The sequence below is a fragment of the Echinops telfairi genome, unplaced genomic scaffold (genome assembly GCF_000313985.2).
Source record: "Echinops telfairi isolate 266 unplaced genomic scaffold, ASM31398v2 ScPeMD7_7457;HRSCAF=8495, whole genome shotgun sequence".
NCBI classification, from domain to species: domain Eukaryota; kingdom Metazoa; phylum Chordata; class Mammalia; order Afrosoricida; family Tenrecidae; genus Echinops; species Echinops telfairi.
In genome coordinates, this window is record NW_022111357.1 from 46,625,748 (window position 1) to 46,647,376 (window position 21,629).

General features: G+C 55.3%; 3 protein-coding genes across 5 annotated transcripts; 1 reads left to right on the forward strand and 2 right to left on the reverse strand.

Moving 5' to 3' along the window:
- Positions 1-2,896: 2,896 nt before the first annotated feature.
- Positions 2,897-3,849, reverse strand: MRPL34 (mitochondrial ribosomal protein L34). 2 transcript variants are annotated; one of them, XM_045299126.1, is made up of 2 exons: positions 3,779-3,849; positions 2,897-3,546 (listed from the first exon to the last, which is right to left on the reverse strand). In XM_045299126.1, the coding sequence occupies exons 1-2, from the start codon at positions 3,826-3,828 to the stop codon at positions 3,333-3,335; spliced, it is 264 nt and encodes an 87-aa protein (XP_045155061.1). In that variant the 5' UTR covers positions 3,829-3,849; the 3' UTR covers positions 2,897-3,332. The 2 variants fall into 2 exon arrangements, with proteins under 2 accessions (XP_045155061.1, XP_030743922.1); XM_030888062.2 differs by having other exon boundaries at positions 3,755-3,845.
- A 2,064-nt stretch (positions 3,850-5,913) lies between these two features.
- ABHD8 (abhydrolase domain containing 8) lies at positions 5,914-13,231 on the forward strand. 2 transcript variants are annotated; one of them, XM_045299109.1, is made up of 6 exons: positions 5,914-6,067; positions 8,049-8,156; positions 8,594-9,329; positions 11,215-11,385; positions 11,475-11,691; positions 12,582-13,231. In XM_045299109.1, exons 2-6 carry the CDS (start codon positions 8,135-8,137, stop codon positions 12,738-12,740), a joined length of 1,305 nt encoding a protein of 434 aa, XP_045155044.1. In that variant the 5' UTR covers positions 5,914-6,067; positions 8,049-8,134; the 3' UTR covers positions 12,741-13,231. The 2 variants fall into 2 exon arrangements, with proteins under 2 accessions (XP_045155044.1, XP_004697849.1); XM_004697792.3 differs by lacking the exon at positions 8,049-8,156.
- A 5,905-nt stretch (positions 13,232-19,136) lies between these two features.
- On the reverse strand, positions 19,137-21,192 carry ANKLE1 (ankyrin repeat and LEM domain containing 1). Its single transcript, XM_004698124.2, has 5 exons — positions 20,487-21,192; positions 20,210-20,387; positions 19,780-19,939; positions 19,554-19,683; positions 19,137-19,363 (listed from the first exon to the last, which is right to left on the reverse strand). Exons 1-5 carry the CDS (start codon positions 21,190-21,192, stop codon positions 19,191-19,193), a joined length of 1,347 nt encoding a protein of 448 aa, XP_004698181.1. The 3' UTR covers positions 19,137-19,190.
- Between the last annotated feature and the right edge of the window lie 437 nt (positions 21,193-21,629).

A 21,629-nucleotide genomic window follows, 5' to 3' on the forward strand; every position in this document is an offset into this window, starting at 1 on the left:
GCCGCCACCACAGCCGCCTTCTCAGTCGCCGCCGCACAGTAACTTCCAGCCACGGAACAGCCCACAATGATGGCGCCGCCGGCCCCGTCATTGGTCCGCTCTTTAGCCCCACCTCCGCAATCTGGATTCTCCGCGCACCCTCATTGGCCAGATCCCGTGAAGTCACGCGTCCATTGGTTGCCACGCCTCTTTCTTTAGTGTCAAGTTCGGTTGCGTGTTCAAAACCCCGCCCGAGTCTTGGAAACGGAAGGAATACCCGGAAGTGGGCGAGGCCTCGCCGCGAAGCTTCTTGGGAATTGTAGTCCCAGGAGTCGTTCGTACATCCTGTCTCTTTGAGTTCTTTACCCAATGGGGTTTCATGTGGTTCTCATAGCTGGCCCGGAAAACTGGGTTTGTAACCCTTTCAGTCTGGTCCCAAAGGTCCCAACCTTGGGTTTCGGCCCCTCTAGACAGCTCTAGAGAAGATCCTCAGGGGAATGGATTAACACCGTGGCTGAAACAATGGGTTTAAGCAATAGTGAAGGTAGTGCAGGACCCGGCAGTGTTTTATTCTGTTGTGTCGAGGGACGCTGTGGGTCAAAACGGACTCAATACAACAGACAACTCCTAAGGAACCCTGGCGGCATGTACTGGGCTGCTCTCCAGAAAGTCAGCAGTTCCAAACCACCACCTCCTCTCCAGGAGAAAGATGAGGCTTCTACTCCTTGAAGATTTACGGCCTCGGAAACCCCCAGGGGCAGTTCTCCATCCTATAGGGTCGTTACGAGTCAGGAATAGACTCGATGTGAGGTTTTGTTTTGTGTTTTGAGACAGTTTACACCAGCTACATGAAGATCTTTCAATTGACCAAACAATTTCTCAGATGCGTTTGAATTGTGATGTTGGAGAATATTGAAAGTACCATGGACTGCCACAGGGCAAGCAAGTCTGTCTTGGAAAAAGTATGGCCAGAGTGCTCCTTAGATGAAGGATGGCAAGACTTTGTCTCACATACTTTGGACATGTTAGGAGAGACCAGTGCCTGGAGAAGGGCATCATGCTTGGCAAAGTCGAGGGGGGGGGGCAGCCCCAAAGGGGAAGGTCCTCAAGGAGATGGCTGGACACCGTGCTGGCAACAATGGGCTCCAAACAACCATGGTGCGGATGGAGCAGGACCCGGTAGGGTTTCATTCTGTTGTGCATAAGGTTGCTATGGGTCGGAATTGACTCAGAACACTGGGTCTGTAACCCTTCCAGCCTGTTGCCAAGGGTCCTAACCTTGGGTTTGGGCCCCTCTAGACAGCTCCAGAAGTCCCTCAGGGAATGGATTAACGCCGTGGCTGTAACAATGGGTGTAAGCACAGGAACACTTGTGAAGACCGCGCAGGACTGGGCAGGGTTTCATTCTGTTGTGTACAGGGTGGCTGTGGGTCTAAACCAACTCAATAGCACCTAACAACAGACAACTAGACACCATGGGCTTCCTAGGGCTCTTGAGGGTCCAGTGGCAGTTCCTCAGCTGTGAATTCCTGGCCCTATGAATCCTGCCTCCCTCTGCCTCTTTCAGTGCCTACCACCTCCTCCTGCAGCCTTCCCTGACGGCATTTTACCCCCTTCCAAAGCCGAGTCAGACTCCCTTAGGTTCCCCCTTCCCAGAGCCCCACAATCCCACTTGTAAGCCTTCACACACACTGTCCAAACTGCCTGGGTAAGAGTCTACTCCCCTCCCAGACTGATAGCCCTGTGAAAGCAAAAACCTGCTAAGTACCTGTGGGGTACAGCCCCCACCATCGAACGGGTCCACAGGGTGTTTGTGTAATTTAGGGGTAAAGTTAAAGAGACATCAGACAAGATAAAGCATGCAATTGCTCATCTTCTGGAAGGCCATGATCTCAGCAGCCAGGTCCGCAGAGAGGGAGGAGAAGGCAGGTATGTTTCCATTCACGGCATATATACTCTTTCAGGTGCAAGCCCCCAAATACATTATAATGGGAAGGGGTTGTACAAGTGGCATACATCAATCGGAGGGGGACAAGCTAGGGGTATTCATGCAATTGGAAGGGGGGCAGCACTAAGGGTAAACATGTGACAAGACAGGCACACCCTAAATTCAAGACGGCAGCCTAAACTTGGTCCTCTTTGATTTGGCTGACTTGTCTCTGGGTTCTCTTTCAGAGTGACAATCCACTATCCATATCAGAAGGGAGTGGGCCCTACTCAGAGTGGGACAGACTATTGAGTGATTGTTCTAGGTGGCTGGTAACCCTCAAGGAAGTAACCTCTGAGCAGCTGACCTCCAAGTGTACAGTCATTTACTGTGTGTTGCATGCGGTGTCTTAAGTTTGCCATATATTTGGGGGACAACCTGGGGAAAAACCGTTCTGCGTCCCACAAGCACCTCACTACGTCTCTTCTAACTCATAGCTACCCAACAGGACAATGTAGAACTCCCTCTGGGTTTCTAAGGCTGTAAATCTTTTTTACTAAAAACAGAAAGCCTTCTCTTTCTCTGGGCGGCAGGTGGATTCAAATTGCTGACCTTGAACTACTGACCTTAAGATTAGCAGCCCAACGTGTAACCCACTGGCCACCAGAGCTACTTTGTCAAGCTCTTTGTCAACCGAGGATAAGTTACTAAGTGGGAGCTGCCATTTGAAGTACTAGTACTCCAGCAAGAAAACTTCCAAGGGCGGTTTACAGGAGCCGAGTAAGCCTCAGAGTGACCCTTGTTCGTCCTCAGGGAGAGATGGCAGACTCAGTCACAGGCATCCCCCGTTTCCAGACCTACTTGAAGGGGAACTTCAGAGGTATCATGGAAAAGTAGAATCAAAAAGACAATAGAAAATCCCCACGACCCTTCTGAAGCCCCTGGAGTGCAAGTATGACATATGCATATGTAAAACAATGGAAATGTGAACACGGAAGAAGAGACATTTAATGACATTATAGGAATTACTGCCAAAGTACTTTGAGAGAGATAAGAGCTGAGATCATCTAATCTTTGATACATTTTGAATCATTCACAGAACAAATGAAAAGACGTTGTGATTTGTCTATTATTACAGAAGGATCTGGAAGAGACCAGGGGTTACTGGAGGTCAAGCTGCCTACCATCCTCTGCCCTTCGTATTACTCTTCAAGTTCTTCCCAATTCAAAATCCAAAAGGGGGATTTGGCAAAGTCTGACTGCCTCTCTTCCAGGAGTCTCAGCCTAAATCTTCTTGGCTCCTCCCATAATTTGGAGCGCATTCATATTGCCCTATTCTCCACCCAAATAGGGGTGGGGTGCGTGCCAGAAGCGGTCCAGCTTGGGGAAATGCTGGGGTGAAGGTCTCCTGGTGGTCGCGCGCTCCTCAGTGACTCAGCGATTTTCGACCCTTGAGCATGCGGCGGAGGATGACCTGGACGCCAGCCGCTGTGCTCAGACGCCGGGTCCAGCCGTGCTTGTGTTTGCGCTTGATATTGCTCGGCTGGTACTCGTTCCCGCGCGCCTTGCCCCGGGCTGGCTGCAGAGTGGGGAGGCCCCAAGCTTCCGGGGGTCCCAGCCGTGCCCGAGGCTGGAGCAACCTACGAAAGCAAAGAGACAAGGGAAAATGTCAGATGGGGCGCTGTGTGACCTCCTCGGTCGCGTCGCCCTAGCGCTGAGCCCCAGCTTCCCGCGCCCCAACAGAACCTAGATGCAACCGGAGGTCCGTAAGGGGGCCAGGGGCTGGCAGTCACGTGGGGACACCACTTTCATCCCCAGATCTGGAGAGAAGTGCCCCTGACGACCCACCTGCCCCCCAGCAGTGCCGTCGACCTGGCAGCGAGGCCGCAGAGGGGCCCCAAAGACCCGGTCAAGGCAGCCATGTCCAGCGGCAGGTCACGCCGTCCAAGTCTCCGACGAAGCCGCAGCCCACAGGCGCCACAGCTAAGGAAAAAATGGCTTCTGGGAAATGTAGTTTCTTAGCGAGCAAGGCCGGCGTTGCCGCGGTGGATTCTGGGCGCTGTAGTTTCACGCTTGTGAGCAGGCGTGAGCAACTGTGCCAGCTGGGGAATGCATTTCTTCATGAGAACCGGCAGGTGGAGGCTAAGGGCACCTCTCTATGTCCATTACGTTCCGTGCTGGAAGTTGTAGTTCCTCCTGTTGACAAGCAGAGGGTGCCGCCGGGTGGCGGTGGCGCAGCTGGTGGCAGCCACGGGAAACGGCTGGTAGATTTCCCCCCCATCCCCAGCAGCAGCCAGACAGATGGCACACAGCTGGCTGGCAGCTTTTCTCTGGTCCTTGCCAAGTCTCTGCCCCCTGACGGGGAGCCCAGGAAGCCAGAGCTTGCTCTGGCTAGATGTCCCTAGGGTGGTCCCCAGTCTTTATGGCTTTCCCTTCCTCAGCTCATTCGTTCCAAACTTGCCCCTGAAGACCTAGCCCCATAAAGCCTACAAGATTTTCCCCAAAATGTGTAGATCTGAGCCCCTCCTGCTGCTCGGGTGTGCTCCCTCCCCTCCCCGCCCGCGCCCCTTAACCCCAGGGAAAATGTTCAATTCCTCTGGCAGGCATGCCAGGCGGAGGCTCCCTCTGTGACACCACACCACACCCTCCCCTCTGCCTGGTATCTTCTTAAGATCAGCCTCAACCCTGACTCCTCAAGGCTGGGACTTGCTCAGGCCTGGAACTGAGGCCCCTGGGGCTGCCCAGCAGCTTGCAACCTAAGGTAGGAGTGTTTGGGGAAGTGCTTGCTGAATGAATAAGCAAGCACATAGACTCTCAGGAACGCCCCAAGTGACCAAGTGTGGGTGGTTGGACTTCATCCAGCTTTGGCAGCAAATTCCTGAGGTCCGGGAGTGGGCCAGGAGGAAAGGAACAAATAACCCCTTGCTCCCTGGAGTCCACTCCACCTGCGCTGCCAGTTACCAAACAAACACCGGCACCATAATAACAGTACCAAGGAGTGATTTGTCAGCTAGTGGACCACTTGTTATAGGCAAGGTCCTTTAGCCTGCTTAGCAAACAAATGATGGCATTAATTTCACAGAGACATGAACGAGGGCTCAGAGAAGTGGAGGGACTCCTTCAAGGGACACTCCCAGCAATGACTGGATTTAAACAGTGGTCTCTCTTGGCCCAGCGTCGTGGACCACAGAGCTGAGAGCATGTGCCTCTGACCACTGTTCTCTTCAGCTCCTTCAGCAGCCATCTTTTAAAGAGACTTTAAGAGGGAGGTTTTATCAAATAACAATATTCAGACCTTGGAATCACATAGCCAAGAGTTCAAATCCCAGCCCTGGCCCCTGCTTGCCTTGGGGGCCTGGCGTCCTTGGGCAAGTGACTTGCCCTTTAAAAGCTTCAGTTTCCCCACCAGATATTGGAAAGCTCCCAGAGTCTCTGGAGGAACTTCGGCAGTGGCGTAATGGGTTACTTGGTGGACTGCTGACAGGCAAGGTCAGCAGTTCAAACCCACAAGCTGCTTCCAGAGAAAGATAAGACTTTCGGCTCCCATTAAAGATTTACAGCCTTGGAAATCCAATGCGGGCAGGCAGTTCTACTCTGCCTGTAGGGTTTACTATGAATCAGAACTGACTTGATGGAGCTCCCCCAAGAGTCTCTGCCCCTAAGGTCACGGAGGAGTATGGGCAGATCTGGCCAGGGGAGACCTCATGCATGACAGACCTCGGCGGCCCGCTCATGGAGTCCTGCGGACCACATACTAAGACCCCAGTTTTGGCCAGAGCCAGGCCTAATCCCTCCCCCACCTCTGCGAACCCCTGAAAGGGGCGGGACTGCTACTCTCAAAGCCCGCCTCCATCTCAGATTCCTAGCCTGTGATTGGTTGTGTAAGTAGGCCAATTCATCTCCCAGCTGCGATTGGTCTAGGCAACTGCCCGTCCGCATATGGACACGCCCTCTCGGGCAGGGACTTAAAGGGCCGATTCGCTCCGCGGCCGTGGGATGCCCCCGCGTTGACCGCCTGGGGTCTGCGCGAGCCTCCGCCGCCCGTGGAGAACGCTCCCAGCGAGCCCCCGCGCCACCATGTAAACGGTGCTCGCAAGCAGACGCTGGCTTCTCGGCCCGGGACCCCGCCGCCCCGCCCCAGGTCCCGGGGCCCTAGATGAGGTGAGCGGGGAACGGGCCCGAGCGGGGGTCCGTGTCCTGGGGGTGGGAGAGGACTGTCCTCCAGGCCAAGGCTTCTGTAAGGCTGCAGAGCCCCAGCGCCCCTCGCCTCGCCGCAGGGCTGATGGATCTTGGAGGGCAGAGAGCTGGCGCGGCGCAGCAATCCCGGTGGACCCCCCTCCCTCCCACTGGGGGGAGGCACGGCCAGCACCCCGCCAGCACCGCGGTCAGGCCCTCTGAGGCCGGACCCTGGCGAGCGTGTCCCTGCAGTGTCCTGGCTTAGGAGCCAAGGCTCCCTCCTTGCGCGCCCCAGACCCCAGACCCCAGACAATGGGGGGCGCTGCACGGGACAGGACTCCCCTTGAGTTATGTAATCGCCTGCGGTTGCCATGGACACAGGGGAAGGGCGAGGGTTAACCAGGAGTGGTACGGAGGCCCCCAGCCGGAGCCATGGTGCCTCCGTTCTGGTCCCTACCTTTGAGGCCTGTCCTTGTGGAGCCACGACTCAAGATACAGGGGCTAGCTTCCTTTCAACTCTCCCCTCCCAAACCTCGGATTTGAGGTCCATGGGCCTCAACATACCCATCCAAACAGACCCAGCTCAACCATCTTGGGCTGAGGTGGGAACCAGAGAAGCCAGACCTGTTCACAGGAGTGACTTTTCCTTAGAATGGACCCGCACACAGTGGGGAGGTGGGCAGGATTTCTTCCCCCTGCAGCCTCACCTTTCTAGGGCCAGGTGCCTCGGCAGAGGCCTGGGGTGGGCCTCAGTGGGGTCTGCACCTTTGAAGATGCTTTCCAAAGCCCGCAGGCAATGCCAGTGTAGCCACAAGAGATGAATGGAACCGAGCTCAGATTCTTAGAAAGTCCAGGCTGACGGGACCAGTTGAGACTAGAGAATTCCCAGGACTGTCGACCCCTGGTGGAGTAGTGGGCTAAGATATTGGACTGCTAACTGGGTAGTCAGCAGTTCAAGACTGCTCCTTGGAAGAAAGCTGTTGAGGCTTTCTACTCCCATAAAGAGTTGCAACCCACAGGGGCAATTCTACCCTGTCCTGTAGGGTGCTTCTGATGGCAGTAATTTGGGTTTGGTGTGGAAGTCACCCTGTGAGATGCTTCTTTTAAACTTCAAACTGAAAGTGTCCCTTGGGGTGGTTACCTTTGGGGGAAATGGATTGGTTCCTATCATAAAGATGATCACCCCAATAAAAATCATCTTGGGGAGCCCAGGGGGTCAGAAATGACTCTCCAGGGAAGATGGAAAGGCCAGGGCACAGGGAGTGAGACTTCCAAGGAAAGAGACCACCAGAATGAGATATTTGAAATATGAGCCCCATGTCACTGAGTAATTTGTGTTCGATGGGAACCTACTACGCTGTCTAAATGTTCTTTTTTTTTTTAAGTCATTTTATTGGGGGCTTGTACCGCTCTTATCACAATCCATACCTCCATCCATTGTGCCAAGCACATTTGTACATTTGTTGCCCTCATCATTCTCAAAACATCTGCTTTCTACTTGAACCCTTGGTATCAGCTCCTCATTTTCCCTCTCCCTCCCCATCTCAACCTTCCTCACGAACCCTTGATAATTTATAAATTATTATTATTTTGTCATGCCTTACACTGTCCGACATCTCCCTTCACCCACTTTTCTGTTGTCTGTCCCCCAGGGAGGGAGTTATATGTAGGTCCTTGTAATCGATTCCCCCTGTAAACGTTCACTTTAAACACATTATTAAGAAAAAGAAAGAGCAAATGTTTTGAGAATGATGAGGGCAATGAATGTACAAATGTGCTTTACACAATTGATGTATGTATGGTGATAAGAGTCGTACGAGCCCCGAATAAAACGATTAAAAAAAAGAAAGAAAAAGAGACACGCTGGTTTTAGTAAAAGTGAGTCATGAAAGAGTGCATACGTGAAGAATGAGTGAATGAATGAGTTTGGGCTGCCCTGTATTGTACTGTCCTTGGTTGCCATCAGGTTGATTGACTCATGGAGACCCATGTGTTCCAGCCTACAACTAATTGCTCCAGAGGGTTTCCAAGGCTGCTACTTTTCAGAAGCAGATGGCCAGGCCTATTTCCCCAGGTGCCTAGGGGTGGGTTTGAACCACCAACCTTTCGGCTGGTTGAGGGGTTGACCGCTTCTGCCATCTATGACCCCACTAGGTGGCCATAACTGCTGTAAACTTCAGCTGAGCAAACTTTGCCATAACATCCCCTCCTCTGAGATGGGCCACCCCACCCCATTTCCCCACACCCAAAGACATTCTCCCTTGCCTTCCCTAGAGATGTCTCATGGGGGGGGGGGGTCCCTCTCTTGGAGGATGACTGACCACCGTGCTGGGCCAGCCCACACAAAGCCTCTTCCTGGTACCTTGCTGGTTCCTGCCACCCCCCAAGCTGGGGCCTTTAGAAGGAATTGCCGGCAGGCTCCCTGACCCAGGCACGGGGAGTGGGTGTTGCAGGGATGGAGGGTCCCTCCCGATCAATGGCTCCTGAGCTGGCAACTGTCCCTTCTCACAGGACACACCATGCTGACCGGGGTGACCGACGGGATCTTCTGCTGCCTGCTGGGGGCACCCCCCAACACGGTGGGTCCCCTGGAAAGTGTGGAGTCCAGTGATGGCTACACCTTTGTAGAGGTCAAACCCGGCCGTGTCCTGCGGGTGAAACACGCGGGGCCCGCCACAGCCCCAACCCCGCCGCCGCCACCCCCTTCTGACGATGCCCAGGGTGACCGCTCCGGCTTTGTCCGCTGCCAGCGCCGAATCACAGTCTACCGCAACGGGCGGTTGTTGGTGGAGAACCTGGGCCGGGAGCCACGAGCGGATCTGCACTGGCAGAACGGCTGTGGAGAGCAGCCGGCTGCCCTGGAGATGGAGCTGGCTGAGCCAGCGAGCAGTGAGGCCCTCTCTGGCAGCGCGGGCAGCAGCGGGCGGCGGCGGCGTGCCCGGCGCCCCAAGCGGACCATCCACATTGACTGCGAGAAGCGCATCACCAGCTGCAAGGGTGCCCAGGGCGACGTGGTGCTCTTTTTCATCCACGGGGTTGGTGGCTCCCTGGCCATCTGGAAGGAGCAGCTGGACTTCTTTGTTCGTCTGGGCTACGAGGTGGTGGCCCCTGACCTGGCAGGCCATGGGGCCAGCTCGGCGCCCCAGGTGGCCGCGGCCTATACCTTCTACGCGCTGGCGGAGGACATGCGGGCCATCTTCAAGCGCTATGCCAAGAAGCGCAACGTGCTCATCGGGCACTCCTACGGGTGAGTTGGCACCGGTGGGGGACTGGCGGTGACCAGACATCCAGTCGTGAAATACTGACTTCTTGCCCAAAATGAAAACCCCAGAGGAGTCCTGTGACACGAGAGACACTTCCCGTCCGCCCCGGTGCTGTTGGTACACATTGTTTCAGGGCAGAGTGGTGTGAGCTGAGCTCATCAGTGGGTTCAATAGGGGCAGACCAGAGACCAGGATTAAATACCTGGTCAGTGCACTTCACGCACCTGCACGCCCCTGTCTGTCAGTGGAGGCTTTTGCATACTGCTGGGATGCTGAAGCCGCTTCCAGAGTAGGGCTGACCTGCAAGAAAGGGCTGGCCCTGTTTCCAAAACCAGCCAAGGTGAGGCCTATGGATTATACAGCAGTCCACCTGTGGGGCCTGGGGTGGCCATGAGCCAGGGCTGACTTGATGGCTAACCACAACGGTCATTCTTTGTGCTGTAAAATGGTTAGCAACACAACACCCCTGGCCTCGACGTCCCCCCCTCAATCAGGTTAAAAATGGCTGCAGTGTTGTCCCAAGTCCCCTGGTAGCAGAATCCCTCTGGGTGAGAACTGCCATCATAGCAGCTCAGGCTACCTTGGTGTGGCAAAGGACTCATTAAACTCCCACAGGCCTTTGCCAAGAGCCAATTCCATAGAAGGCTTAGGGCGAGGTACCTGCTGGTTGAGAAGAGGTACCATCATCCCTCCTTCATCAAAGGTTTAGTGATTGTAGCCCATGCAATAAGACACACACACACACACCCCAAGGAGTGTTCTGTAAGTATCCAAAGGAAATGAATCTAGGCATGGCTCTTACTTGCTAAGGTGATAGGATAACATCCTGAAAATAAGTCAATGCTTCCGGCAAGTGACACCTCCAGTAGAGTGACCACCTGTCTGTGGTAGTTCCTGTTGACACCTTTGTAGTTGACAACTCATAACACGCCTGTGAGGTCAGCACAGTTACCATTTCATGGACGTGGAGACTGAAAGTCAGACCGGGTAAGCAATCTGCCCCAGGGCACGCATCCCTAGTACAGTCAAATCAGCCCGACTCCTCCCTAGATTCTCGCCCACCTTACACAATGCTTTGTGACATTGGCACCTACCAAGCAATTGTTTCACAACTAGAGGGCCCTCTAAGGTCCTGTTGCAAGTCCCCACTGCTGCGGTTGCAGCCTGAAAGCATGGATAAACAAATTGGGGTGGCTGTCCCACCAGTGAAACTTATCTATAGTTGGTTGTTGTGTGTGTGGGTTTTTTTTAAGTTAAACAAACAGGTGGCCACCACAGGTGACATAATAGTCCTACTCCGGCTTTAAAGGGACCGAGGATCTGGGCTTTGGGGCCCTCTGAGAAGGTGGTTTTCCACCTGGCCTAATCCATGCATTGCCCTGAGTAGACAGGCTGCCATAGTGACCTTCTCTGGGCATCCACAGGGTTAAATCCAATGGCTTTGGTGACACGTGTTGCCCTCAAGTCCAGTCCAGCTCCTGGCAGTGCCACGTGAGCAGAGGAGACTTGCCTCTAGGGTTTTCAAGACTGACCTTCTTCTGAAGTACCAGGAGGGATGGTGTAGTGGTGGGGATTTGAACTGCCAATCGTTCAGCTAGTAGTCAATAAGGCAGCCCTTCCCTTTGGGACCCTCTGGGGAAACCTGTCCTTGACAAACACACACACACACACACACACACACACACACACAATATGGGGGCACGAGATGCCCCAATCCACCCAGTGCCCACGGACCCAATGGTAAGTATCCTGGCCTTAAGGACTCACCTCCTGGATGAGGGACCGGCATTAACCTCTGGCTGCCTGTCAGCGCCTCTGACCTTCCATCTCAACCAACCACCCCCGTGCCTCCCCCACCCCCCTTGGCAGCGTCTCCTTCTGCACGTTCCTGGCCCACGAGTACCCAGACCTGGTGCACAAAGTGATCATGATCAACGGCGGGGGCCCCACGGCGCTGGAACCCAGCTTCTGCTCCATCTTCAATATGCCCACATGTGTCCTGCACTGCCTATCCCCTTGCCTGGCCTGGAGCTTCCTCAAGTGAGTGGGCAGGGGTCCTGCGGGTGCCCCTGGGGATGGGGCTCACCTGTGGCCTAACAGTGCTTCCCCCCCACCCCCACCCCGGCCAGGGCTGGCTTTGCCCGCCAAGGGGCCAAGGAGAAACAGCTGCTGAAAGAAGGCAACGCGTTTAACGTGTCGTCCTTCGTGCTGCGCGCCATGATGAGCGGCCAGTACTGGCCCGAGGGCGACGAGGTGTACCACGCCGAGCTCACCGTGCCGGTCTTGCTGGTGCACGGCATGCACGACAAGTTTGTGCCCGTGGAAGAAGACCAGCGGATGGCAGAGGTAGAAGGCGGGGCCGGGGAGGGTGGGCAGAGGCGTGGACGAAGTAGGGGTGGGGCTCCTGGAAGCACCGCCTCCGGCTTCTGCGCGCAGCAAGGTGGCGAAAAAGACGAGAGTGGGGTGCGGGGAGGGGGGGGTTAGAAGACGAAGCGGGTGCCCCAGGCACCGCCCCTCTGTGCACGGGAGCTGCCCTGTGGATTTGTGGGTGACAGTGAGCAGCTGTGTCGTTCTGGAACAGGGTCAGGAAGTGTCACACTCGGTTAGAGACCTCCTGGAGGGGGACTGCTGACCCTGGGCATTTAGACTAGCTCTGGAAGAGCAGGGGTCACCTGGGGCCACGCAGCCTCCTGGGACACGGGGTGGGCCCTCTGGGGACGTTTTTGGTTGTCATGACTAGGGGCACTACTGGCATCTAGTGGATGGAGACCCGGAATGCTCCTCAAAACCCCATAGTACACAGTACGGCCCTAGCAGAGAATGATCCAGAGCCAAATGTCAGGGGCGAAGCCCGCCGAGCACGTACTGTGGGCGCTTAATGACCGAATGCTAGCGGGACCATCACACGCTGCTCCAAAGGGATATGGCAGGTCATCTTCCGGCTCCCCACTGGGTGGAGGGTGAAGGGTGGGGTGCAAGAGGGACCCTGGGTTTTCCCAGGTCTGGCTCTCCCAGTGAACGGAAGGGGAGGGATGAGGGTAGACTGCAGGCGGGGCTTTCTGCGGGTGTCTTTCAGTAGACGAGGCCAGCTTCCACAACTGCCCACTGGGTGGACTGGGAATGTGAAAGGTAGACTGTAGGAGGGGCTTCCCGGTGCTGAGCGCCACGAGGTGGCGGGGTTCAGGGCGGCCTGCCCCCATGCCCACTACCCTGCCCTTGGCTCCCTCGTCCCCCAGATCCTGCTGCTGGCCTTCCTGAAGCTCATTGAGGAGGGCAGCCACATGGTGATGCTGGAGTGCCCCGAGACCGTGAACACGCTGCTGCACGAGTTCTTGCTGTGGGAGCCCGAGCCCACGCCGCAGGCTCTGCCCGCGCCCCCCGAGGAGAAAAAGTAGCCGCTGGGCGGCGGGCATCACTTGGTGAGCTGAGGAGCTGTGGCCAGAGCCGATTCTGCCGGGCACCCGCCTGGGCGGCCGCTCGCTCCGCCCCCTCGCTGGGCGGGGCCAGGCCAGGGAGACGCCCCCTAGGACGGGGGTGGGGCACTGGGAGTCAGGTGGACATCCCGGTCTGCTTGCGTCCCGCGGACCCATACTGTATGGGGGCCGCTGCCGGGACCCGCGGAGGTGACCTTGTACAGAAGTCCCCCAGTCCCTACACCATGAGTCAGGCAGGCCCCCACCCCTGCTCTCTGTCTTCGTGCCAGCCTGCTTGCTCCTCAGCCCCGGAGGGAACCCTTGGGGCACCCCCTTCCCCTAGATACTCCCCTCCCTCTCCTCCAGGTCCCTCTTCCCGCAGCGCTGGGAGGTATTGTCGCCTAAAGTGGTCCTGTCGCCATAGAACCTGCACATCTCAACTTATAATTCAATAAAAGTAAATGACAATCGTAGTCTCTGGAATTCTGTTGGGGGACTCCAGGGAAGCGTCTTCCCCCTCTCCCTCCCCTAGTCTCCGTTTCCCCATCTTCAGAGTGGGTGATGCTGACCTGAGGAGTCTTGGGGCTATTTGTGCTCTGGGATTGCTTCCTGAGCTACCTGCCCCTTCTCCCCAATGCTTGGGCTGTGTTCTCAGGGAGGCAGTCAACCAGGCAGTGAGCTCCTTTCCCTGTAGGGAACAGGCTGCCGCTTGGAGGTGTACGGATCAGTGGATCTGGCCCAGGACCGATTAGGTTGCCCTTGAGTCTCCCCAACTTAGGATGATCTCGTGGAATGACACTCTGCAGTCTGGCTCCATCCCTGTAATCAGCTTCCCATCATTGTGAGAGAGGGTCTTCAGTGCCTTATTTTTCAGAAACAGATTGCCAGCCCTTTCTTCCTACTCAGTCTTAGTCCCTGGAAGCCTGCCCTAAAACCTGTTCAGCATCAGAGCCCAAAGCAAGCCTCCACCAACAGAGAGGTCTTTGTTGTTAGGCCCTGTTGAGCCTGGCCCTTGGCCATCCTGTTCCAGTGTTTGAGTTCATTGTCTCAGCCACTGTAGTCAACCCTCCTTGAGGGTCTTCCTCTCTTATTGCCCACCTTCCGCTGTGAAAAGCATGATGTCCTTCTCCAGGGACTGGTCCCTCCTGATTAAGAGTCCAAAATACTAGAGGCAAAGTCTCGCCATCCTCTCTGTAAAGGGGGGGGGGGGGCATTCGGGCTGTTCTTTTGTTCAAGTCCTCTTTACTTTCAACAAGCAAGGCTGCATCATCTGCACATGCGGGTGGTTAATGAATTGTCCTCTAATCATGATGCCGCGTCTTCTGGTTGTCAGCACGTTTCCTCCGCATGTAGACTGAAGAAGGATGGTGAAAGGACACAACTCTGACGCACACACCTGCCCTGATTGTAAACCAAGCAGTATCCCCTTGCTTTGCTCAAACACCTGCTTCTTGGTCTATGCACAGGTCCTGCACGAGCTCAAGAATTCTGGAATTCCTGGTCTGTACAATGTTACCCGTGGTTTATTGTGGTCCGTACAGTCGAATGTCCCTGCAGAATCAATGAAAACTCAACATCTTTCTGGTATTGTCTACTTTCACCCAAGATCCATCTGACGTCAACAACGAGACCCTGTGTTCCTCTTCCAAATCCAGTTTAAACTTCTGGCAGCGCCCTGTTGATGTACAAAATGACCTTCAGCTAAGTTTTACTTGCGTGTGATTAAAGAGTGATGCCGTTTGATAATTTCTGCATGCAGTTGAATCAGCATTTTTTGACCTGGGGATCTCTTCCAGCTGGTTAGCCAGGTAACTCTCTTCCAGATTTCTTGACCTAGACCAGTGAGTGCCTCCTATGTTACATTATTTATTGAAACATCTCAACTAGTGTTCTGTCAATTCCTGAAGCCTTGTTTTCCACGAATGCCTTCAGAGCTATGGATTCCGCCTTTGCTACCAGCAGCTCTTGATCATATGCCTCTTCCTGAAATGGTTGCATCTTAATTCCATGTTCCGTGACTCTGTGCATTCCCACCATTGACTTTTGATGCTTTCTGCATTGGTCACTAGTTTGCCATAGAATCCTTCAATAGGACACCTCAAGTCTTGAGTTTTTTCTTCAGTTCTTTCAGCTTGAGAAATGCCAAGCATGTTCTTTCCTTTACTTTCCTGACTCCGGGTCTTTGCGTGTTTCATGATACTTTGAAATCTCAGGTTCAGCTCCACATCATCACTTCTTGGGGTCACTCTAGTTACTTTATGTTCAAAAGCAAGTTTCGGTCTCTTCTGATCTCCACTTGGGTGTTTTCTTTCTGTTTTTTATTTTTTTTAATGACCTTTTGTTTTCTTCATGCATGAGGTTCTGATGTCATCCCACAACCCGTCTGTTCTTCAGTCATTAGTGTTCAATGCAGCAAATCTATTCTTGAGTCCAAGTGGGGACATACCCATAGCAACATGCAAGCCACTATACTCCAACAGGTGAGTGCTGGTGCAGCAGGTGACTGGGTACGAGGCGCATTGGGAGGGAATGTGCCTCTCCTGCATGGGAGACAGCTGCCATAATTGAATGCTCAAGATACCAGGCTTGGTGCTGAGTGTCTGACGCCTATCAGCTCCGTGGCCCATCATCCCACCCCACCCGCACCAGTTAGCATTCTGTCTGCTTTCTCTCTCAACTTGGCTCAGGACCTTGGTGAAGCCAGTTTTGACTTTGAAACCACCAACTCTGTCTTTTCCTTTTTTGTCTGCCTGAAGGACTTCCCCAAGCCTGCAACCAGGATTTTGCTCTTCTGTTATCTAAGGAGACCATGCAGTCTTAGTGTCAAGGCAGTGTTGGATTGCGAGCCACAAGGTTGTTGGTTCAAACCCATCAGCCTACATACATTTTTGTGAAAATTGGTGAAGTGGGTGTGGTGTTACCCATATAACTAAGGAAGAAGAAGCCTGGTAGCAATGCTAGGTAAGTGTTGACGTGCTCATTGCAAGGCCAGTGGTTCAAATCTACCAGCAGCTCTACAGGAAGGAAAATGAGGCTGTCTACTCCAGTAAAGATTTACAGAGCCTCTGAAACCGTATATAGACCCAATGATCCCAAACGGACTCAATGGCGGTGGGTTTAGGAATATATATAAAGAGCCCTAGTGAGGCGAATGGTTAAGTACGTGGCTAACTTAACCTAACCCTAAGAAGGGTGGTGGTTTGAAGCCTAGCCACGCTGCAGAAAAAAAGACCTGGTGACCTGCTTCCGTAAAGATTCCAGCCATAAAGTCCATGGGGGAGTTCTATTCTGTCACATGGAGTCTCCGAGTCAGCATCAGCTTGGTGGCCCCAGATATATTTGACTCGAATATGTGCCTAATTAAGGAGCCCTGGTGGAGCAGTGGTTCCAAGTTGGGCTGTTCACTGCAAGGTCAGCAGTTCAAAACCACCAGCCTCTGCAGGAGAAAGACAAGGCTTTCTACTCCCGTAGTTTCAGCCTCAGAATCTCACAGGGGCAGTTCTGCCCAATCTTATAGGGCAGCGGTTCTCAACCTGTGGGTCGCGACCCCTTGGGGGGGGCGGTGTATCCAACAACCCTTTCACAGGGGTCGCCTGATTCATAGCAGGAGCAAAATGACGGTGATGAAGTAGCAACAAAAATAATTTTATGGTTGAGGGGTCACCACCACATGAAGAACTGTATGAAAGGGTTACGGCATTAGAAAGGTTGAGAACCACTGCTATAGGGTCACTGAGACCCTCTGGCGGTGAGAGATGTGCATTCCGCTATTAGCTGAAGGGCTGGTGGCCCCAGCCCACCACGGGAGGATGGCTGGGTGACTGCTTTTGTCATGGGAGTGGTTGCCAGCGGCCATGCAGGTGATTCTGGCCCTCCTTGACCTCCTGGGATGCATAGACTGCTCCATGGGGGCTTCTTGGCTGCCATCTCCATGGATGCAGATTGCCACGTCTCCTGCCATGCTGCCGGGTGGGTCCCAACTGTCCAGTTTTGTCTTAACAGTCAAGCAGATTGTCCACACCCACCCCGAGCCCCCAGGCAAGATTATAGCCATGGAGAACCCTGAGAAAGGGTCCTACTCTAAAATGCATTACGCTCGACTCTCAACAGCTGCAGGCTCGGTTCTGGTATTAGGAAAAGAAATATCACGCAGGTGAGTGGCTTTGGAAAGCAAGTTTATTCTCCGCTCTGGAGTCCTGACGTTCTAGAAGGCTCTGTCAGCCCTGAGGAGTTTCTTGCTCCTAGCGTCCCCTGGCTTGGTGATCTCCCGTGGGCTTCTCTCCCTGCTGCGTCCACTTGTCTCTGCTGCTTTTTCTAACACTGGAAAGTGATCAGGGTTGAGACCCGGCCTATACTGCCATGACCCCAGGAGCTTAAAGAAGACCCCAGCCCAATGGGGGTCACACCCACAGGTACAGAAGTTTAAGATCCCAACATGTATGATTTCAGGGATACAATTAAATTTTGCCCTAGTGTCAGCCTGGGTCCCATCTCTGGTGTGTATGAATGGTGTGAGGTAGGGGATGTCCCCCGTTCTCCAGTCTTCTCTTCTTACCCCGATGGTTTCCATCTTTAATTCACACCAGTGGTCTCAGCCAGGAGTGGTTTTACCCCTCCAGGGCCACTGGTGATGCCAGAGACCTTTTTGGTTGTCATGATGGAGCAGGGGTATTTACACCTAGTGAGAGGGGTCGAGGGATGCTGAACCTCTGACTGGCTATTGTACAACTGAAGAAAAAGGTTTGGCCAGATAGCTCCGGGAACTCAAGGGGATTCAGCAACCTCTCTCTGACTGGCAGATAAAAGTGGACTGTGTCCACACAGCCAGGACCAAACTCCCAACCTACACAGCTCATAAGCGGCCCCTGACAGACAGCCAGAACCAAATGTCAACAGGGCTGAAGGTGAGTCCATCTAGCCATAAGCCTTTGAGAGTCTCTGCTTTTGTTTCCAGCGACCTGCTTGCATCGTCCTGGGTGGACGCCACGCTGTCGCTTAGGAGACTAGGTACCTGGGAAGACCCTGATTTTATGCTTAGAGGTGCCCTCAGCTCTGTGCATATGGTGGATCCCAGGCCCACTTCCAGAGATTGTGTCCTTCATCCTCAAACCAGCTTACCCAACCCAACCCTCCACCCCAGGGCTCAGGTTCTGGCCAAGGTGCGGCCAGCGGAACCTCAACCTGTTACAAGTCCTGCCCACTGTGGGCCCTGGTTGGCTGAGCCATGATGATGGGCAGGTCGCACGCCCAATGAAAGAACAGATCTGAAAAACCCAAACCAAACTCACATCCAGTTGATTCTGGTGCATTGTGACCCTATGGGACAAGCACTGTCCCTGTGGTTTCTGAGGCTCGAACTCAGAAAAGAAAGCCCCATTTTTCCACCTTGGAGCAGATGGTGGTTTCAAACTGCTGACCTTGTGGTTAGCAGACCAATGCTGAACCACTATGCCACCAGGGCTCATAAAAAAGAGCGCCACTGCCGTTGAGTGGGTACCTGCTCCTGGCCGCCATGTGTTACAAAGAAATGGCGTCCACTGGGTTTTCTTGGCTGTAATCTTTACAGAACCAGACTGCCAGGCCTTTCGTTTGCAGTGTCGCTGGGTGGGTTCGAACCACCAGCCTTTAGGTTAGCAGCTGACTGCAAAACAGCTTGTACTACCCAGGCTCCTCCAAGTCTCTCAGCCCACTTTGAGGAAGCAGCTTCCAGAATATGCAAACCATCCCCCACAGACGGGGCTGTGAACACCACAGCAGCAACACCTCCCCAGAACAGAGGCCAGGCGTTGATGGGCACGTGACCAGTCTGCAGTCTGGTCACTCGGCTGCCAGGTTGGGACTCTTTAGCCCCTTCTTCTGGAAATGGAGACAGGCTCCAAGAAGCCAAGCCCTGGGACCCAGGTAGCACTGTGATTCTGAGCAGGGCTGACCTCTCACCCCTCTGCCCTGTTGTCCTCCACAGGTCCTGCCTGGACTTCCACACCACAGTGCACCTCTTTGCTTGGGAGATTGGTTTTTCACCTCCCGGGCTCCGAGTCAGATATCTGCTTACATGTCTAGAGCGGAAGGCCTCTCATTGTCCCTGGTGCACACTAAGGAAATGGGGTTCACACAGAGAGGTAGCAACTAGTCTGGGAATGTAGTCCCTGAGTGTGTCTGTAAGAAGCCCCTGGCCTGCCCCACAGCAGCCCCTCCTGGTAACTGGAAGAGCAAAGTGGGTTTTGCCCACCTAGCAAGGAAGGACCAAGCATGTTCAATTCCTGCACCGCTTTCTACCTCTCCTGACAGCTCCTGCTGTCAAGGTATCCTTCTTCAGCCCATGGGGGTGGCCAGGGGTCCCCCAGCTACCCTCGCCTGCTGGAGGCAGGAATGGGGGCTGCTAGCTGCACGTGACGGCCAGGCCGGTCAAACACCCTGCCCCTCTCGCAGTGCTCAGCCTCGGGCCTGGATGTCCTGGGGCCGCAGTTCCCGCTCTCCCTCAGCCAGGAAGACCAGGAGGGCTCGGTGCAGGAGGTGCACCCCCAGGCGGCGCCGCCGGGTGGGGGGCCACTCGGCCACCACTCCATAGCAGTGACCCTGTTTCTGGTTGGTCAGCATCCGGATCCCTGGAGAGATTAAGGGAGGGTGACTGGACAGCTCAGGGACCACCCCCGGCACAAGTATGTGACAGTGACCCCTCTGTGTACGGTCCTCCAGTGAGGATGAGCTCATGGCGCAAAACGCACACATGCAGGCGCCCGATGGCTGTGCACTAAACCAGTGGAACAGCCCACGCAGCACACGCCAGGCACCCACCTAGAGCATCCACGAGACACGCCTCCCGAGTATAGGCCTCCACGGCGACCACGTGCTGGAAGCAATGCAGGGAGACAACACCACGGCCACTGGCCCAGATGTCCAGGATCCGATGTACCTTGGGGCAAGCCTAGGGGGGGGCCACAAGGGGGGAAGGGTCAGGAATCGGCCTCCAGACCCCCACCTTCCCCTGTCTGCCTGTGGCCCAGGTGGGCCTCATCCCCACCTGTTTTCCTGGCCGCCTCCGATGGCCAAGGGCCTCCCAGAGGTGGGCATCCGGGCGGGCCCGTGTCCCCTTGCCCACATAGAAGATGGCGCGGACGAATGTGTGGAGTCGCTCAATCGGGGTCAGCACGAAGGCTCGGCCTGGCAGGTCCTGAGTTTCCCTGAACGAAGGGGGCAGCTCAGCGTGTGGAAAGTGATGTGACCCAGCCCCCAAGGTCACAGAGCAGCTCCAACCCTGTGATCAGTGACCCCCCGTCTATAGAACAGGCTCAGGAGGGCAGCTAGTGCCTGGGGCCACTTTGACACCTGGAATTGGGCCTACCTGCCTTTACAGATAAGGAAGTGGATGACCAGAGATGGCGGGATATTTCTCTGAAGTCACACAGCAAGGAAGAATCAGTCCCAGGAAGGGCTGGCTTCAGGAGCCTCACCTGGGGTCCAGCAGCAGGTAGGTGAAGCTGGACTTGACCACCCCCTCTCGCCACCTCCTGGTGGGGTCAGGCCTTGCAAACTGCTGGGCCAGCAAGTCCTCGTCGGCCTGGGCATCTGGAATCCGGCCTGTCCGCAGGGCCTTGGCCAGCTCCAGGCTGTGCCCTGCAAAGTCTGGGCCTGCCAGGGGAAACTGTGTCAAAGGCGAGAGAGGGAGACACGGTTCCCAGAAAGGTAGAACGTGGGCTCGGAGATGCCGGGTGCTCAGAGGAGACTAACCAGGTCTAGCCTTGCCGTCTTCGGGTCCATGGAGGGAGTGCGGATGGGTGGAGGGTGTGACGGGCCCTCCACGGGCTCGGGGTCTCCGCAGCAGCTTCAGGTCGGACACTGCAGGGGCTGGCGTGCACCAGCAAGTGGGGACAGGGTTCCTGCTAACTGTGGACCGCTCCTCATCCTCTGTCAACCAGAGGGCAGCCACATCGCTATCCAGAGAGGTCTGGTCATCAGTCAGGAAGTGGAGGTCTGGGGCTCCCCACAGTGGGTCCCGTGGGGGGTTCTGGGTTGGGTTGAGGGTAGAAGAGGTAGTGGAGGAAGAGTTGCTGTCTGTAGAGGCCAGAGTCAGGGCCTGGAAGCAGGCGTTGAGTTCTGCTTGCTGGGCTCCCATCAGGGCTGGATATGCCCTTGGGGAGGCGCCCTGAGCCCCTGGCACCCTGTCTGGGGAATGGACTTCAGGCAGGAGTCTCTGCACAGTCTGGGGCAATGACTTGGCCCTGGGGGGACTGTCAGTGCTTGAGTGCTCTGCTCCAGAGGCCTCCACCGCGGTGATAAAGGAGGCATCGGAGCTGCCATCCCCAAGTCTGGGGCTCCCCTCCTGGTCGGCAGCCTCCAGGGGCACAGGGAGGTCAGGAGCCTGGGCAGCCTCGAGCCCCCCGTCACTGCTGTCCCCACCACCCAGCTGGGTCTGGAGCGCCGTGGAGTCCAACATCACCTCTCCGGCATCAGAGAGGCCAGCAGCAACCACTTCGTTTGCTTCCAGGCCTGGAGTAGGGGAAAGATGGGGGAGTTAGAGAGGAGGGGGGCTGGGAGGCAGAGATGGAAACAGCTGAGCCGGATGCACCCAGCCACAGATCTCTGGAAATCTGAGGAGCCCGCCATCAGAATAACCTGAGACCACTGGAAACAACTGGACACAGAAACGGCTGGACGCATCCAGAGATGGTGGGAATGGTTGTAGAAGACTAGAAACAGACAGAGAGACCCGGAGACAATGAATGCCAGCGACTGTTGGAAACAGCAGCCAGCGGACCTGTGGCACCGAAGGCCCCACTCACCTCTGGGCTCGGGCTCCGGGGTTGGTGCCGAGTTCTGGGTCCCTGTCCTCAACGCCCGCAGGAGGCGAACGCAGTCCCAGTGTCCCTGCTG

Excerpts from the sequence above, each read along its gene's own strand:
- MRPL34 (XM_030888062.2), bottom strand. The coding sequence starts at position 3,828 with ATGGCTGCCTTGACCGGGTCTTTGGGGCCCCTCTGCGGCCTCGCTGCC. Across the intron at positions 3,547-3,754 it reads ACGGCACTGCTGGGGGGCAG|GTTGCTCCAGCCTCGGGCAC; the intron begins GTGGGTCGTCAG and ends TTGCTTTCGTAG.
- ABHD8 (XM_045299109.1), top strand. The coding sequence starts at position 8,135 with ATGGCCAGGCCTATTTCCCCAG. Across the intron at positions 11,386-11,474 it reads CTGGCCTGGAGCTTCCTCAA|GGCTGGCTTTGCCCGCCAAG; the intron begins GTGAGTGGGCAG and ends CACCCCGGCCAG. Across the intron at positions 11,692-12,581 it reads AAGACCAGCGGATGGCAGAG|ATCCTGCTGCTGGCCTTCCT; the intron begins GTAGAAGGCGGG and ends CTCGTCCCCCAG.
- ANKLE1 (XM_004698124.2), bottom strand. The coding sequence starts at position 21,192 with ATGTTGGACTCCACGGCGCTCCAGACCCAGCTGGGTGGTGGGGACAGC. Across the intron at positions 20,388-20,486 it reads AGACGGCAAGGCTAGACCTG|GCCCAGACTTTGCAGGGCAC; the intron begins GTTAGTCTCCTC and ends TTCCCCTGGCAG. Across the intron at positions 19,940-20,209 it reads TACCTGCTGCTGGACCCCAG|GGAAACTCAGGACCTGCCAG; the intron begins GTGAGGCTCCTG and ends CCCTTCGTTCAG.